This window comes from Thunnus albacares, chromosome 8, assembly GCF_914725855.1.
Source record: "Thunnus albacares chromosome 8, fThuAlb1.1, whole genome shotgun sequence".
NCBI lineage: Eukaryota > Metazoa > Chordata > Actinopteri > Scombriformes > Scombridae > Thunnus > Thunnus albacares.
The window spans coordinates 9,977,535-9,996,264 of NC_058113.1; the positions used below are offsets into that span (position 1 = coordinate 9,977,535).

General features: G+C 40.5%; 1 protein-coding gene and 1 non-coding gene across 3 annotated transcripts; both read right to left on the reverse strand.

The window, feature by feature from the left end:
* Window positions 1–791: 791 nt before the first annotated feature.
* Window positions 792–18,358, reverse strand: LOC122986887 (ATPase family AAA domain-containing protein 2-like). Of its 2 annotated transcripts, XM_044358377.1 has the most exons (30): window positions 17,982–18,358; window positions 16,184–16,338; window positions 15,485–15,540; window positions 15,179–15,359; window positions 14,937–15,018; window positions 14,724–14,805; window positions 14,060–14,245; window positions 13,450–13,570; window positions 12,983–12,997; window positions 11,953–12,054; window positions 11,318–11,426; window positions 11,109–11,224; window positions 10,783–10,957; window positions 10,430–10,518; window positions 10,009–10,168; window positions 9,716–9,806; window positions 9,243–9,420; window positions 8,978–9,114; window positions 8,615–8,738; window positions 7,375–7,561; window positions 6,470–6,655; window positions 6,213–6,348; window positions 4,183–4,379; window positions 3,653–3,812; window positions 3,340–3,462; window positions 2,709–2,882; window positions 1,875–2,621; window positions 1,471–1,604; window positions 1,212–1,340; window positions 792–977 (listed from the first exon to the last, which is right to left on the reverse strand). In XM_044358377.1, exons 1-30 carry the CDS (start codon window positions 18,177–18,179, stop codon window positions 945–947), a joined length of 4,563 nt encoding a protein of 1,520 aa, XP_044214312.1. In that variant the 5' UTR covers window positions 18,180–18,358; the 3' UTR covers window positions 792–944. The 2 variants fall into 2 exon arrangements, with proteins under 2 accessions (XP_044214312.1, XP_044214313.1); XM_044358378.1 differs by lacking the exon at window positions 12,983–12,997.
* LOC122988271 lies at window positions 7,050–7,184 on the reverse strand. The gene has a single exon (XR_006404758.1). It is a non-coding gene; the product is annotated as a small nucleolar RNA SNORA5 (small nucleolar RNA).
* Window positions 18,359–18,730: the final 372 nt, after the last annotated feature.

Below are 18,730 nucleotides of genomic sequence, written 5' to 3' on the forward strand. Positions count from 1 at the left end.
CCCCTCCAGACATGTTTTAAAATCTGTATAAAATACTCGTTTGAATAATGTCTGTTTTTTTCCACCCCCTAAAAGTTCAATTATCTTGTTAAAATCCCTAAAAAATCTTTTCCTTCCTCATTATAAATTCAAGAATTTATAAATATGCAAATATATTTCATTTCAGAAATTCTCCTGCTGGACACAAGATGTATCCTACTTAACTGTAAAGTCCGTTCTCAGTGTTTGTGCACTGGAGGCTTCAAGTTTCCACATCACACTTGTATAAATTTAATATTTGACCAGGATTGGCTTCCAAAACTATTTATGATGTCACAAATCCTGCTGTAGGCCCACACCTTAAAATCTGATTTTAAATGAGCGCATAGAAACTTTCCACTTCCAGCAGATAGCTGTGAAAACAGCCTTCCAGTGTCAAGCTCTGCACATACATCATTCTGCACAGTGAAGTTCATCCAACATCATACAGACATAACAATAAGCAGAACACATTTTTGAGTGAAAGGGGACTTTAAATATTTTGTAGATGCATGATAGTTTTGCAGTAAAAATATATTTATATCATTCAGTTTCACGTGGTTAAAAACAACTTCTACCACAGGAGTATCAGAATAACTTATTACCTGAGTGTAAACTACCCAGTGGCTAAAAAGATAGTACAAAGATATTATCACTGCAGTGGACAAATGAGTCAGGGTTTGCTAAAATTCATGGCAAAGGTCATACATTTGCTAATCTTACAGTTGTAGTGTGATGTTCATCTTGAGCACACAAAAAGGCACACAGCACCATTTCAGAGGAAAATTATTTATTTAAATATAAACAAAAGAGGTAATACAAAGATTTAGTTAGTGCACAAAAAGATGTGCCTGTGTATTTCTACCAAAATATAACTAATGTTTGTATATTTACACAGCTGAAAGGCTGGATGGGCTGTAGAAAAGTCAACAGAAGTCTTCAATCTCTTGTTCCAACTCCTGATCCAATGAAAAGATGAGGAAAGGACAATAGATTAGAAACATGAAAGTACTTTAGGCAAAAATAACCTTCCATGTTAATAACATGAAATAGAAATGTAACCAATACTGAATACTGAGCCATCGTTAAGGTCATTAGTTACACTTGTGCTTTTCCTGCTATGACAAGTCAAATGTCTGCGTTGAAAAAGGCCTCCAGATCACATCTGCTCTGCAATACAGTGTAATACTAACCTGTATTAGTGCAGTTTTGTTGTAGTCTCGTCTGTGTCTATAGATGCTCTGGCAGAGCAGAGCGTAGAGTTTCTCCAGCTTGTAGACTTCGTAGCCGTCAGTCTTGGTCACAACGCTCTCCAACAGCTCCTAGAGAAAGCAAAGGAAAACATGACGGAGAGAAAGATTAAAGGAAGATTACAACATCACATTTCATACTCTAATCTGAAGAAAAACCCAAAAGTACAGGATGAAAGAAGAACAGAAAAAATTCAAACACCTTTAATTTGTCTCTGTCCACCACCAGAGGAGGAGGTTCCTGATCCAGGATCTGCAGAGCCTTCCCCACATCAATCACCTGCTGCTGCAACACAGCGTTCTTTAGAGCCCGAGTCATTCGCCTCCCGCTGCGCTCTGAGACACAAAATACACGCAGGAAGACATATAATGTTTAGCCCACTATAATAAATGACTGCCGACACAGTCACTGTGATTGCACTATGCTATGCCTTGAAGAGTCGTCATCACACTAATGATTTTTATTAGTTACAATATGGATTTACTGAATGAAGCATTTCCCCTGATATTTTCTCTACATTTTTAGAGGTCTGTCATTTGACATACAAATACAAGCCACTCATAAATTCCTATATCCTTGAGTGTACAACAATGTTAATATCCAACCTGTGCTAGTGTCGTCTTCTCCTCTGACAGCTGCAGAGGGCTCTGTGGTAGACGTTTCTGTTGCGTCCACCTCCATTGGTTCAGCCTCGCTGTTCTGCTCTGCCTCCTCTGCTGTAGCTACCTCGCTGCTCCTATCATCTTCCTGTGTTACAGTTTGACATTTCTCAGCCTCAGTTTCTGTCTGCTTTTCACTGTGAGTTTCACCACAATCCTCTGTGTAGGATTGTCCCTGGTTTTCTCCTATTTCAGCGTGGCTGTGCTTGTTAGTGTTCACTGCAGTAATTTCACTGCTCTCATCTCCTCCCTCCTCTCTGTGCTGGTGGTTTTCCCCTGACTGATCTGTGACAGCTTCGTCCGCCTTTTCTTTTTCGTTCTGTCTCTGCTCGTCACTTTCTGGTTTTTGGTTTGCACACACAATAAGCTCATCTTCAGCAGCTTGACTCCTCTCCTCTCTCCCTTCCTCCTCGCATTCCTCCTGGCTGTCCTGCTCCTTCGCAGTGGACTCAGAACTACCTTTGTGAGCTGCTGCAGGCACCGACTCTACATCAACAACCTCCTCTCCTCCATTCCCCTCATCATGCTCTGCTGCTCCTCCCTTCTCAACCTCCTCCTCATCATCCCCATCTTCCTCTTCCTCATCGGAACCTAACTGAATATCATCTCTGGACACGTGAGGAGAGGAGGAAGACTTCTTCTTTGCGTAGACGCCAGTGGCCCAGCGACTCCTCCTACGTTTCTTCTTCTGGGCTGGAGGGACGGAAAGATATTGACATTTGTTTGTTGTAATTCTTGTACCTAAATTATTAGTTTTTTGTTATCTACGGGACTTTTTACCTGAGGGTTTAGGTGTTGTAACAGTTGAGGCAGTTGCATTGGGAGTAACTGCAGCTGTGGCTCCGGCTGGCTCGCTTTGTGGGGTCATGTCATTGAGCTTGGCCTCTGCAGGAGCATTGGGCTGTTTAGGAAGAACATGGTAGAAGGTGGGAGCAAATTGCCCAGTGGAGCATCCTGTGGTGGTCAAAAAAAAAAAAAAAAAAGCTTTATGAAACAGTTTTCATCCACCTCAAATAAACCATAAACATCCTGAAACTGATGACCTGATTTAACCAGTAGATGCAGTTGTGCAGCCTTTGTTTAAATCACAGTTGAATTGTATTTAAAGAGAGAGGGGTGAGAAAAAGTACAAGCTTAAGTTATTGCTATAATAATTTGAGTGACATAAAAAAGGCAAATATGGTAGTACCACATTAAAAACATAAGCTTGGTAAAATACTTCATAACAGTATTTCAAACTACTAAATAAGTCACTGAGTGAAGTCAGCCCTCAGTAACTAAAATTATCTTCACTGGTTGATATTTTAAAACTGAACACAGAATGTCAGTGATAAAATAAATTATCCCCGAGGCTAGGGCAAAGTTAATCATGTGACGTTTGCCTTTTAACTAGGACACACACAGCATTCACCTCTGCTGCTGCGTGACACTTTGATCTCTTCACAAATCTTCTCAAAATTTTCATCCAGTTCTTCTGTAATGATGGCATGGACAGTGTCCTTCAGTGCACATGCCCTGTGGCGGATCTGGCGGTCTGGAAGAAACACACACACACACACACACACACACACACACACACACACACACACACAATCATTTCTTTCATCAGACTAAATATAGATGTAACAAAAATAAATTAGAACAGTTACATCATCTAATCAGTTATTGTAAATAATAATACACTATGTTCTGCATGAGCATGGGGAGTATGTGTGTGTGTGTACCTGATGGGTCCCTGTCTGGGTTGTATTCGAGGGCATTCTGCCAGATGAGATCCACATCTTGAAGGAACTCTTTGACCGTCCAATACTTATGAAGGTCGATGTTAGTGAGAACTGTTGACAGGTCCATGGGCTTCTTGATCACCTCAGCATAATCTGGAACCTAAAATACGTGACCAAGAGGCTGCTGTGAGTACAACTGTAGGGGGAAAGGGATAAAACTGAATTTTTAGTGCATAAAATCTGTTGATATGAGCAACAGAGTGAGTATAAATTGCTCACTGTGTTGTAGATCAGTCATTTATTTTACTTTTTCTAAAAATCCTTATTTGTAGGATTTTAAAATGTCTTGACTTTGGCGCCCCCCGGTGGAAGCATAAAAGAAGACACTGGCAGACTGAATACAAACCTACTTGCTTGCCTGATGGAGGACAGTACAACAACGATATTATTCTCAGCTTGGCCGACAGTGAGTCAGCTTCAAGTGAGGCATTGTTAGATTAGGAGAGAACAGAATATAATAGAACAGCTACCTCCTCTAAATCCACAGGCTTTGTGAAAGCCTTGAAGCGTTTATCTTGGGACAGGCGGTTGGTGACGTCACGCAAGAAGAGGCGGAGCTCCCTTAGGGTGTTTTCCTCCTGCTCCTCCAATCGTTGGACCTCCTCTTTTGTCAGCTGACGTGGGGGAGGCGGAGGGGCGACGGGGAGCACCTCTAACGCATGGAGCACTGTGGAGAGAGAAGAGTTAACAGATGCACTCGAACCTCACACACAAACTTACACTTTGTACACGCTACAAGGCTTGGAACTTCTTCATTTTAGGGGCAATTTGGCCTTTGGTGTCACAAATTTTTTTAGGGCACAAAGGCCACTGAGTGAAATAAGAGGATTTGGAGCCTACAAATAAATAACTTGACTTTCTGATTAGAAAAAAACATGAGTGACATAAAAAACATAAATTATTCACTTTATAAATATCAATAAAAAACAAACATTTGAATTCGTCATATTATATGTCTCTTTAAAGTTATGCCTCTTACTAAAACCTACAGTAAAAAACAGGAAGTAAAGCACTCCTCCACTTGTTCTCTGACCACTCTCAATTGCCATTCCTGTTCTTCTAGGAAGGGAGGGAGGGTGTGTGTCAAATAAGGGAATGAAACCGAACAGCAGGAGGGATCTTGTTGGGACCAACAGAGTCCGATAAACAGAGTGCAATACTGTGTGTGAGAGAGAGTCTTTAATCTGACTCATCATCTTACATTATCCCAAATGTTTACAATTTTCAAACCCAGAGAAATCAGTCATTTTAATCAAGGTAACAGTCAGTTTCATTTGGTCGCCTGTCAATGGCGTCATACTCCCTCAACCAAAGAGTATGCGCACACAAGATGATAATCATCTTGTGTGCATGCGTCAGCATTGTGGTTGTCTGCCACAATGGCGTCTAACAAAGAGTATAAACCTACAAGATAATACGTCTGTGTTGTGGTTGTCTGCCAGAAACTCTGTCATAAATTAACTTTTTAAGTGTTTTTAAGTTTTAAGACACATTTTTACGATAAACCTTTTGGATCTTGGTCATTTTAACTGTATCTTTTAACCAGATCAGACGTCTGGAAGAACAAGCTGAGCAAATAATAGCAGCAACTTGTCTCACAGCCCCCAAGGACGTCTTGTGTGATTTTTAATGTGTAACTGCTTTATTCAGTGTTTTTACCGGTTTAATCACCATGACTGTTTGTTTTGGAAAGGAGGTGTGCAACCAATCCAAGCTGCAAGGACTGCTGCAGTTCCAAAAGACCACTAACACTTTTAAAGCAATCTTGAGATTTTGACAGTAGCAGGGGCACAAATGCCATGGTGGCCGTAGGGTGTACGATGATTTTCGGGGCATCGTGGCCAGAGTGAGTGGCAACGACGGCCGTGGCTGCCATGGCCGCTGTGAAATTCCAACCCTGCACACTACATTTGTGTTTATTCAATACCTTTATAAGTGTATACACACACACACTTTTTGCTCACAGACGATGATTTTATTAGACTATGGTTCTTTTTAAGGATGAAGATGTTCTCGCTGTCTACTCACACTGGGAATTTGACATGATACACACACTGAAAATAAAGTCATATTTATTCTCACAACATTAAGATCACATTGACTTTCATTGTGCAGACTTTCCACTGTCCTCTGTATTTACTCTCCAACATCCTGCACCTGAAATGTCCTGTATTGTGCACTATTTAATCTTTTTGTTCTTCCCGTCTAATAAACACATTATCTTGCTTTCTTAAAAAGAAATGTAACTCCTCTTTATATTTTCCTTCTTCCCACAGCCAGTTTCAGTAACATTTGCCAGGCATTTTAATAACAGTCACATTAACCACACCGAGTGCTGTTCTGTGTTGTAGGTAATGGTTGTGCTGGGTGTATCACATGACACATCACCACTACCCTTCTCTGTTACCAAACCATGCTGGTGTCATGTGACACACAAGATCATTTATTAAGTAAAAATTAATTACTTTGGATTTTGTTTCCAAACTCATCTATTTCTCACCAGCTTTCCTTTTAGAGGCAGGGGCCTTAGCAGCCTGGTTTAAGATCAGGTCCTCAAAGAAGTTTCTTCTCTCTCTGCTGGTGGGGACGGGGACAAGGAAAACCTCCCCATACTCCACCCGAAACAACTCCTGAACCTGTGGCAAGAAAAAGTGAGAGGTGAGAGAAGACATTCTTGCAGATGAGTGTGTGACTCCACTACTACTTTTTTTTTTAATGCTGTGCCAAGCCAACAGTGTATCACTCTTATTTCCATACCTCCGCACTGAGTTGGGCGTATCGCAGATTGCAGGTAGCCAGCAGCAGAATGGGAGCAAAGGCAGGGATGGAGCTGAGCAGGCTGAGGAAGGTCGCTCTTAAGGCCGGACCCACTGTTTCCCACCACTGTCCGATGTGAGGGATGTACAGGATACTGGGAGAGGTTCGCTTGGCTTCCACAAAAATCTGCAGAACATGTTACATGGAAACATTAACTTATGGAATAGATATTTACAAATAATAAAGATATTTACATAAATCTACAAAGGGTAGTAGAATAATACTTTAATGAAACATAAGATGGTACAGGCTGAAAGACGTCCTGTAGATTTCAGGATCAATTTGATTGTTGCAGTTATATAAGTTAAGTAACAATTATAAACATTTGCTGGTGACAGCTTCTTAAAAGTGAGGATTTGTTTGCTTTTCTGTGGAAATATCATCATAAATTAAATGCCTTTGGGTAGTTTAACTGCTGGTAAAAAAAAAAAAAAAAAAGTAATTTCAAGACGTAGCTTCAAGCTCTGGTAACACTGATTCTCATTCATCCCTGCTATTATCATGGCTTTTTCATACTAGTATTTGTCTGTAGTACATATTTATCCCCAGTATCCATGACAGAAGGAAGTGGGGCCCATGAACTACATTCTCTGTGGCAGCCACTTTGGCCAGTGAGGTCCACTGAAAAGAACACACTGAATTTGACAAGGCTGCAAGAGAAGAGACGTGAAGAAGCAAACTCCAGCGTTTTTAGTCTAAATTGGTTGTGTGTCAGGTCTAATTTTATGGATCTTGGGTGTATGAATTGTAAATATCCATTTGGATTGCATTCCACTCAAATCTGATTAATTGTTTTATGTTACTACAATATTTTATCTTATTTAGAACAGTAGTATATTGTCTACCTGAGCACAGGTCTCTTCTGGTGCAGTTGCACTGGCTCCAAACAGTACAGCCATGTCCAGTGTGTACACAGTGAATTTCTCCAGAGTGTGGAGGACAGCAGGAGCCAGATGAGAGCTCTGACCTGAACCTGGTCGGCCCTCTAAAAGCATCCTGGGACGGTAAGAGGTTGGCTGGCTCAACACACTTCTGAAAAAGGAGAGATGGCAGAGAGATGTGTGAGGTGGATGGGGAGTTCAGATTTATTTTCACTGAACTGAAGTCAAGGGCTAATTAAGTTGCCTAAATGATCTTCAAAAGGATCTGGGTCGCTGGGACAACGAATGGCTCACAGAACTTGTGATGTCAAGTTAAGATAAAGAAAAAAGGAGATGAAGTAAGACATGTAAAGGGTCCAGGATTACACTGGGTTAGCCTCCATAGATGACTAATCTTTCCCAATGTAGCTTTTGCCCCAACTTAAGATTTTTTAAATTAGCGTATTCACCTAAAGATAAGACGACCCTGATTATAAGACTCATTTTTGGAAAAAGACTTACAACTTGGATTAAGGAGAGAGACTCAGCGCGACCATAACTGACAGCAAAACGCAGTAGAGACTATGTTCATTCATGTTATTTACCAAATTTATGTGCACTCGTTTCATTTCAGCTCAGTGTGTGACTTCGATGCGCTTTGCTGTCACTTATGGTCGCGCTGAGTTTGTCTCCTCTCTCCGCTCCACATACACAGAGCAGAGGAGAGACAGTGAAGTGGTGAAGTTGACGGCAACATTCATTACATTACTGTTACTCAGTTGTTGATTAACTTGGGCTACTATTGAGCCACTTTGTTCGAGACGATCACTGTGTCTCTTCATCTTTAAAATCCCCGGCAATGTAGGCTAGTTGTGAGGGATGGTGGCTCGCTTCAGTCAGGAAGGGAACACTCGTTTTACAGATTTTTAGCACCATCTGTTGTTGTGAACATATATTGATATTTAAAAATTTACCTCACTTTTTTCAGATGTATTTCCAGGAAAAAAAACCCTGTCTTATACTCGGGCCAATACATTATTTTAATATTTACTTCCTCTTAGCTGTTTCTTACACCTTAAACATTTTGAAAACGGTAAAGGAAAAAAAACAGTAAGAAAAAAAATGAATTAATTTAGAAATTATGTATAACGATACTTAACAAAAATGTGAAACAATAAGTAAACAAATTGCACAAAATTTCCTTCCTGCATCATCTCTAACGCACCTGTTGAGGTTGAGGAGTCCCTTAGCAGCAGGTGTTTTGAGTTGAGAGTGAGAGGTCTGTCCACTGGTGCAGTCCTCATCTTCACTGAACATCAGATCATCCTCAGACAAACCACAGGGCTGATCTGAAAATACACACACACACTCCAGCAGTGACTCCTGATGTCTGACTGAAGCACCAAAGGTGGTTGGCAAATGAACAATTTAAGGTGTGATCTAGTCTGTAATTAATTATGGAGATAGGGGGACAATGAATTTGTTAAATGAAATGAAAGAATGCATGAACATGAACACCAGGGCAGATGAGGGCCAGTATAAATATATGCAAGACAGAACTAGAGAAGAAAATGAAGCAGGACTGCACCTTGTTCTCTCCTCCTCTTTAAGCCCTGTTCAGCGTGCGGGAACACTCTGCTGACTGTGTCGAGGATGTTCTGCAGGGAGGCGCTCAGCAAAGGACGGATGGCAGGTATCAGGGCCTTGGCTGGTGACACTACAGCTCTGTGAATCACAATCAGCATGTTCATTCAACAACCATATGCAAGAAACCAACCCTGGGGCTGTAAGAATATTAACACTCAAAAATAAAAAAGGAAAGCAAAATAATAAGTAAGTTATCTTGGACATACCTCTGGGCAGCGGGCACCATTTTGGACATGGCAGACATAAAGTCTTTGTTTGTGATGGCGATAGAGTTGACATCAAGCACAAGTTTCTGAGATGAGGAGTAGATTTGTGGGTAGCGGCGCCGTAATGCACACAGGGCTGCTTCTGAACACACTGCCTTGATGTCTGCTCCGCAATAACCTACCAAGCAAAGACAATCAGCTTGCTGGTAACGGCACTAAGACTATTAGCAAACTTTTATCTGTAGTCTTGAGTGTACAAAGCTTTTTGCAGTGTTCCCTGTAGAATTTCTCTGAATGGAGCTGAAGTAGATAATCATTTCTGGTAAATGGTACTCTATGGTAACATGGGGTATGTTCTTAGAAAATAAAAATGGCTTCTTAGATGTTATTATACAGTATGAACAATTGCAACCTAATGTGTTATTTGTAGAGGAAGCTTAGCGACAAACTCAGATGTGAATGTGCAAACGTACCAACACATTTATCCGCCAGTTCCTCCAGAAAAGTGTCAGTAGGTGGAGGAGTCCACTGTCTGGTGTGGATCTTCAGAATGTCCTTTCTCGCCTGCCATAAAAATATGACATCAAAAATACTACATAGAAAAAATACTTACTCATAAGCAGGAGTAATAGGTGCAACTTCACAGAAACTGCATTTGCCATAACATAATGTGTGTCTGAAGATTGATGATTTGACTATAACCTACATGTCATTTCTCTCTTTTATGGCCTCTGCCAAGCATCGCAATCCTTCTACAGTATCTCACCTCTCTGTCCGGCAGGCCGAAGAGGAACTCTCTGTCGAAGCGTCCTGGTCGTCTGAGAGCTGGATCGATGGAGTCCAGTCTGTTTGTGGCTCCTATCACTACGACCTCTCCTCTACTGTCTAATCCATCCATAAGAGCCAGGAGGGTCGACACAATGGAACTACAGAGACAGAAGCGGACTGTGATTAAGTTTTTCTCACTCACCGCAACAGAGAGGATATGACTGCAATACACTGAGCCAAATTAAGGTTTAATACAGGGTGAAGTAGTGACTTTTAGTTCTAAAAGGAATTTGTTGAGCTGCAGCTGCATCAAAGTTGTTTCAAATCCCTGCTGGAGCACGACATTTAACAACATTACACATGCAGTTGGTCTATTCAGTAACACACACGGATTGCATAAGCTAAGAACAGCTGCTCACCTGTGGATCTGGTCCTGTCGGCTGGACCTGACTGGAGCCAAACCATCAATTTCATCAAAGAAGATGATAGACGGACGCATCTGGTATGCCTGGGAGGAATTCAGTACAGATTCAATCAGTTAGAATTTGGTTTATTTTCAGACCTCATACCTAAAAAGGAACAGACATTAACTTGATTTATTCTGTTAATAAAGTGTCCAAATACAGTATAGTGTGTTGGTTTCAAAGTATCTGCTTTATGAAATTCTTTCTTTTGGTTTTGTATGGTTAAGAGATACAAAAACATTCAAATAAAATGTGAAAATCTCTGACTGGATTTGACTGAGAACATCGAAACCACCACTTTGGTTTACCTGGTCAAACAGCAGGCGTAGCTGTCTCTCAGATTCTCCCACCCACTTACTGAGACAATCAGCTCCTTTCCTCATGAAGAACGACACCTTTCTTTCCCCCTGACTGCACTCGTTGGCCAGCGCTCTGGCTACGAGGGTTTTCCCTGTGCCTGGAGGACCGTAAAATAGACAGCCCCTAAAAACCGAGAGAAATACAGAAAAGACATAAATAGCAGGCATGTAAAATATACAGATGTTAACACATAAAACTATAAGCCCATACTGGTGACATTTTTAATTTGCAAAGCATCAACACTTCCTCCTGTTGACTAACACAAATAGTTTACCTGGGTGGCTGTATCTTGAACCTCTCAAAGACTTCTGGGTAGAGCAGAGGGAATACCACCATCTCCTTCAGCGCAGAAATGTGTCTACTTAAACCTCCGATGCTGTCAAAGCGCACCTGAGGTCGCAAAGATTGTTATGTCAGATTGTTTTCTCATTATTCTCTCTGTCCAACTAATCTTTCATCTTTGTCTGTGTCCATGCAGCTTACCGTCTTGTCTATTTGCATGGGGTCCACATCAGCGAGGCTGGCTCCAATCTTCATTCTGTCCTTGTGGATCCCCAGCAGGTCTTCTTTCACAAGGTTCATAGGCAGACATCTGCACGAGAAAAAGGGAACACATGAGAATCACAACTCATTATACGGCAGTTTTGATTTGTTACAGCAAAAGCTTATGGATTGTCCTGAGAGATTTGTACAAAAATAAGAATATACTGTATGAAACACATTAAGACAGTGATCCCACTGATCTATCTGTATATATTACTGTAGAAAATCATTGGTCAACTGAAAAGATGGGTAGTGGAAATATGTAAAATATTATTACTGAGGGACTCAAGAGGTCACAACGGTAATTAAGTGTAATTTACTTCTATAAAAGTTATCTTTAAGATACAAATCTGCAAGCTTTATGTGTTTTATTCACCCACTTTCTGCAGTGCAGTAATTAAGATATAATTTAATAAAATTGTGAAAGTAAACTTTTTGGGAAAAAGTTTGCTGTCACATTAGTTTTTTGACCGATTGGAATTATCATGCGAATTCATCTGTCGCCCACCTTTGTGTTCAAAACACCGCTGTTGTCTACCTGTACTTGTGTTTATGACAGCTGCTGCTGCTCTCACCTGTTGACCGACCTGCTCCTGTTCTTACTTCTCCGCCTCTGGAATTTCTCATCGTCTGAAGAGGAGGACGTGGAGTCGCTACTGTGGATGGCGTGTCTCCGTCTGTAATGGCAAAAGATGCAAAACCCCCCCCCCACCCAAAAGACCCATTAGCTCTAATCCAATCTGTACCATGGTGACTATCAGTTTATCATAAACAGATGTCACTCTCTGCAACAACACAGGAATCAATGCTAGTAAGCCAAGACACTCATATTCCACACACAAACACACCACAATTACTACTCACTGATTAGAAAGTATCACTGTTTTTCATGAATACACAAATACACACAAACATACACATTGTTGAAACAATAGTAACAATGCATGGATTTAGTAGAAAGGCAGTATTTGATTATGTATGATGTGCAACAATAACACAGGGGCAACTCATCCAACCACTTCGAATGACACCGTCACCATTCATGACACCACACTGACATACTATCTGAACAACACGTAAGGGGTGCTTGATTTACAGAAGTGATTTTAAATGGTTATTTTGACAAATCAACTTTTTTTTTTTAAATGTGAGGGAAACTTCTAATTAGATGCACATAAAAATAAAAAAATAAAAACTCAAAAAAGGAAGATATCAATTAACACAAAATGATGAAAAGGTGGTGTCCAGTCAAAAATGGAAATATAGGAATACAGTGTTAGTAATATTTGCTGTTTGATGATTCAAAGAAGATCAACAGATGACAACAAAATCAAGAGCGTCCCCTTTTTAAACTTTTGAAAGGCTGCCAATTCCACATTTTCAGATTTGCAACAGAGACATTGCAATCTATCATGTCAACTAATTGAAAGACTTTTCATTTAAGCATTAAAACAAATGTATTCATTGTTCGCCGTCCCAATACTTCAACCATAGTGCCCCCCCCACCCCCACCACAACCACGGTGTTAGCAGAAACAGACAGCATCCCAAAAAACAAACTACAGACTAATAAACACCAACAAAAGATAAGTAGTTGGGATCTTACCTCTCAGAACTACTCCTGAGGGTGGGAGGAAGAGAATCAGAAAAAAAAGAGGAAAAAAGGGAATTTTGGGATGGATTTAACATGCAATGATGATACTAAAGCCTATTAGAGACAGCACTATGACACCAGGACAGATCAAAGAAATAACTTTTTTAATGTTTGGCCCATGTTCTTTCTGTGTGTGTGTGTGTTTGAGATATGAGTAAGCGTAACAGCTATCAGGCCATTCAGAAGTGATTGCGTAAATGTTTTTTTCTTGCAGAATAAACTTTGATAAACCTAACTGTGAGTCACGTTTCAAGATAATAAGTCAAATGTGTCCTACAGTAAGTTGAAAGACTATTTTATGTGGTATTAAGCGGACCATCAAGGGTTACTGAGAAAACAAATCCCTTATTAGCGGATGTTTTACTTCTCACATTCATACTTTCATATTTAATGGTTGGTGGCTGAGTTGTCATACTAACAGGCTGGTTCTTCTTCTGTTGTAGGGGCTCCTGGGGGCCGTGGAGCTGAATCTGAACCTGCGTCTGGTAGGAGACGAGTGGTCCTTGAAGTACATGCTGCGCTTCCTGGGCTCTCTGGGTTCTGACAAAACATTTTAATCAAAATGTCAAATTTAGTGGAAAGCTAGCAGATATTCAGGTGAATGTATTTAATAGGGCATGCTTATAACTTAGCAAAAATATTCAACTATGTAACGAGTATGAGAGGACAGAGAAAGACTAAGCTGTAAATGTCAATAATCTTTTTTTTCTCCTGTGCCAAATTTGCTATTGTTTGCTGGTCTGGTTGGATTTGTACTGGTGCCTTCTGTGTGTAATGGCAATAAAGTTGAATCGATCCATCTAATGATCAATAGGGCTTTTTCACAGCAGGCTTAGTCATAGTAGGAAAAGCACAAGTGTTACTAATAACATTAACGATGGCTCGGTTCTATTCCAGTGTCCCATGACAGCACGTTACACGGTACCAGGACCCTGAAACTGAGGCAGCCATCGTTAAATTTTATTATTCACACCTGTTACACATCAAAATGTCTATTGTTTCATTGATCGAGCTGAACAGAAGCAGTACCATCCTGTGGGGCCTGATAGCGAACCACAGTCTTTCGCTGTCTGAAGTCGTAACGCTTCTGGTTTTCCTCTTCCTCGCCATCTTCATCATCATCGTCGTCGTCGTCGTCATCTTCTTCCTCCTCCTCATCATCATCATCCTCTCTATCTTCCTCCTCCTCTTCATCATGATCATCCTCATCCCCTGCTGTGAATTTAAATTAAAAAAGAAAAGAAAAGAAAAGAGATATTAAGATGTGATCTACATACAAAGTTTAAGCTAAAAGTTTGAACACATTGAGGTCCAGGCAGTAGTGTAGAGACACTACGAATAATTAAACCACTCAACAACAGATCACATCGTTGCCAGTGAATAAAAATGACATCAGCCTCACAATGATTATACAAAATATATTGCTGATTGCCATTTTTAAAACAAAATGTGAACAATTCTGCTTTTGATGATATGATAGCCCATCGAAGTTAAGATGAAGAAAACACACTTGGCTGTTAGACGTTTAGTAGCAACTTGGGGGCTTGAGATGAATGAAGCTGAATGAATTCTCTCCAGCACTGAATGGAGCAGGAACAACATGCCTTTATATTCCCCAAAACAAATAAAGCATATTTTGATCTCGATCCCAAGCTGCCTGCATGAAGTGGCTGTTAAATCTAATCTGTCTCACCTTGGTTCTCCTCCTGTGTGTCTTTACTCTCCACGTCTGTCCTCAGAGACCTTCCCATTCTGCCCCTGGTGTACACTCCCAGCTGCTCACAGAAAACAAGTTAAATTCCGATTAACGTTATGATTACAGAGGTTTGTAACATGTTGCACAGTAAACAGCAAAATCCCCTCCGTTACATAATGCCATGTTTGAATAAGGAGTGTGGATTATTACCTCTTCTTCAGTGTCTCTGCTCCTCAGTCTGCGTCTCATCTTCTGCATGTCGTCCATCTTCTGGAGAACAGCTTCAGCAGTGCTAAGGGAGGAGGAAGAATTCATCAGATTTTATCAAAATTCATCACTGAGATTACTCATTAGCTTTGCGTATGTGAGCTGGATACTACTTATGGTGATACAAAACTGACACAGTGTTGGAGGGAGACTAAAGACACTGCAGTGAATGTTATTGAACTCACTTGGTGATGAGGCGGTCGTAGAGCACTGACTGATTTCGGGAATCAAGTTTGTATCTGGTGATTCGGGAACTACGTCGTACGGAGCGATCCTCCTCCTCCTCCTCTTCTTCCACTTCTCGGCTCTGCAGGTTAAAGCGGCTCCTCTTGGGAGTGGAGGACCCCTCCACTTCATCTGGAACATCTTGAGCATGAACAGAAACACTTTTTGTTAGCCTGTTAGTAGTACAGGCCCTCCTAAATACTCATTTCTGTTTAACGTGCTTCATGTGCTGTGTAACTATAGAAAGATATGGTAGCATACCGCACCTGCTTGCTGCTTGCTGCTGGACGCATTCCCCTCTCTCTGCAGCCTGGAGGATTTCCTGAAGAGAGAAAGGACAAATACAAATCAAAAATAAGTTGATCAACAAAAAAATAATTGAATACTTTGATAATAACTGAATCGTTTAAGTCAGTTTTAAGCAAAAAATTCCTGCTTCTTGTGGCTTTGTTTTCTGACATTTTGCAGACCGAATGATTAACTGACAAAATAATTAGCAGATTAATCAATAATAATTGTTAGTTGCATGCCTAATTTGGAGAATGTATTGCTTTCTTTGACATCAACACTGTCCAAAAAAATAAATAAATAAAATAAAACATAATAAGACTTGTTTACAAAAGTAGGCTGTGAGGTAAATTTGCAGGGGAAGAATACATATATAATCAGTGGAAACTGTCCTATATGAGGAAATCCAGCTGACTGTAAAGAACAGAGATATTAAATGTTATTTAATGTTTGATGCAAGTGTTACAAAGTTACAGACAAAACATGTTTGCCTTTATTTCTGCACCCCTCTGTGATGGCCATTGATCACTTTATGTGGGTGATAAGTTTTCCACTTGTAATATCTAACCTGAAAATCCTCGCTACTTTGCGGACAAACACCCCTACCATGACCCCTTAAGGAGTGGTTGTTAAAAGTATTGCTAATAATCAAACAGTTATTAAACTGACTGTATTACCTGGTGCAGCAGCCTCCAGCCTTGTCTTCATTCACAGGGCTGCTGGTCTTTGGTTCCATGTCCGCAAAGGAGACCTCCAGTTTAACTCTTTGTTCTCGGGTCTTCGGAGTGTGATGGAGACCACTTCCCTCCTGCTGCTTCATATCAGCGTGTCCCTGGCACGGTCACATTATGGGTTTATAATTTACAGTATAAACAGCAGAAGTTCAAGAGCGTCTACTATATTGAATAAGGAAATCAAGTTAATCATAACATAAAGTATATTTATTGCCTAACTTCCAGGTCTTTGTAGGAGGTTCCCTACTTTGCTATGTTTACTGAGTCAACAGGTCAGTTTACACGTGAAATTATGAGTAACCACATTTACTTCAGTTAACTTGCTTCAGCTTTAGCATCTTGGATTTGAAATTCTATTTTACAATCTGTAAATGTTCCTACAACATGTTAACTCCATACATTTCAAACATGAGCTATGTATAAGTAGGTGGATTAGTCGTTTAAAATAAATCAATGAGTTTTTCTATCTGTAGTAAACCGCAAAGATAGGGCTGCTGGGTAGCAGTCACTGTCCCATGACTGGAATGACTGGAAGCTAAAGACCAGCTCCTCATAGCAGCAAATGCGGTAATATCTGACTTTTGAGTCACTACCACACTATCTGCCCCATGGGTGCTGCTACTGACCACTGCCTCTGCACTCAATCTGATAAAGGTTCTTGTTATCCGTCTCTGTCTGTGAGGGAGTGTGTTGTTTTTAGAATAAGAATAATGTCCTAAGACTCAAGCAACACATTACTCAAAACTAGTTTGTTCTCAGAAGGTCATGCAACTATCAGTTAATGACCCATATAACTGAACATTCATGTCAAGCGTGCACACGCACATATACTAGATAAAGTATATGTTTGTAGAATAGAGGTTAATCATGCTAAAGCTGCAGTGCGGTTTCACAAAATAGTGACTCTGTGAAAAGTTTGGTTACAGTCTATTAAGCACATTTTGTTTTGTTTTGTTTCCCAGCTGAATGACTCAACGAAAGAATGAATTCATGAATGAACACATCCCCCTGCCGACCAATCAAATCCCTACAACTGCAACTTAGAGCAGTGGTTCTCAAACTTTTTCACTTCAAGGACCCCTAAACTGACACAAATAAATTAGACCACGGACCCCCATTTGATAAGATTTTTTCTTTTAGATGTTTCATTACAGAAAATGTATGAAACCCATGACCACAATAGTTATACATCCTGTCATTGTGTTACTGATGGATGGAATTATAGTGAATATAAATTATTCCCTTTTTTGCTGGGGACCTCCTGGAATCCCCTCAAGGACCCAAGGGGGTCCCCGGACCCCACTTTGAGAACCACTGCCTTACAGAAATACCAAAACACACCACCTTAGACATTTATAACATCTAGCGTACTGACATTTTTAATTTACAGCCTGGTCTAACAACTTACAAACGTTATTATTATAGGACCATGACGCACAACAACACTGAACAAAACATTAATATTTAGAGGATTTGTTTATTTTAACTGGAGAGTTCAGAAGTGAGCGTTATACATGACACGAAAAAATCTATGTCAAAGAGAGACACGAGTTGAGTCAAATGTTAGGAAACTTTGAGTGATGATTACTACTCTATCAGTCAGTGACAAGCTGACAAGGTAGCTAGGGTAGTTAGCTTAGCACGCTAGCAGATATATGACAGCAAAGTTTGCGTTTGAAGCTACTTTATCCACCAAAACAAGTGGTGATCTAACACCAGCTGTCTATGTGTACACGCTTACATTCGTCGTGTTGTTTTCCGGGCTGCTGAAGCTATCATCCAAGGGCCGGGAGGACCGGGTCAGCCGGGCGGACTTTCTCTGGGAGGCGGGAAGCAGCGACAGAAACTCCGAGCTTGTGTCCAACTCCATCGACCTCCGCTTCGGAGTTGTCGCCACCGACTCAGCTCCGACAGTGCCGCTGCTGCGTAGTATCACCATCTTGACTCCAAACTGACCTTATACAAGCATGAACGACGGATAATCAGCCACTATCCCCCCTTAAAAAAGTGTCCTAACGCTCACAGTGCCGCCAGCACAGCAAAGATAACGGCAAATATCCTCCAGCTTGACACACACAAGCTCCTCTCTAAACTGATTTCTGGCGCCACAAACGTCATCAGAGGTTGTGACGTAACTATCGAGGAGCTGCCGCACAGAAAAATAGATCCGTCGATATCATTTAAAACGCTTCACAGGTTGTTGTTGTTTTTTAATCAACAAATAATTATTTGCAGAAACTCAAGAAAGACATTGATGTAAGCTGTACCTTTTGCTGGGAGCTTAGAGAAATACTGCCACATTTATTTTAGTCCTGCACACATACAAAACATCTGTGGATTAAATTGTCATAATTTATTGGTGATCATATTTATCCTCACTTTTTATTACTTTGGAAAATGTGTTGTTTGTATTCACTGCATATGACAGGATTCTCTGTTCACGGTTCTGATTAATTTGCTTACTATTTTGACCAAATTTTATAGTCACAA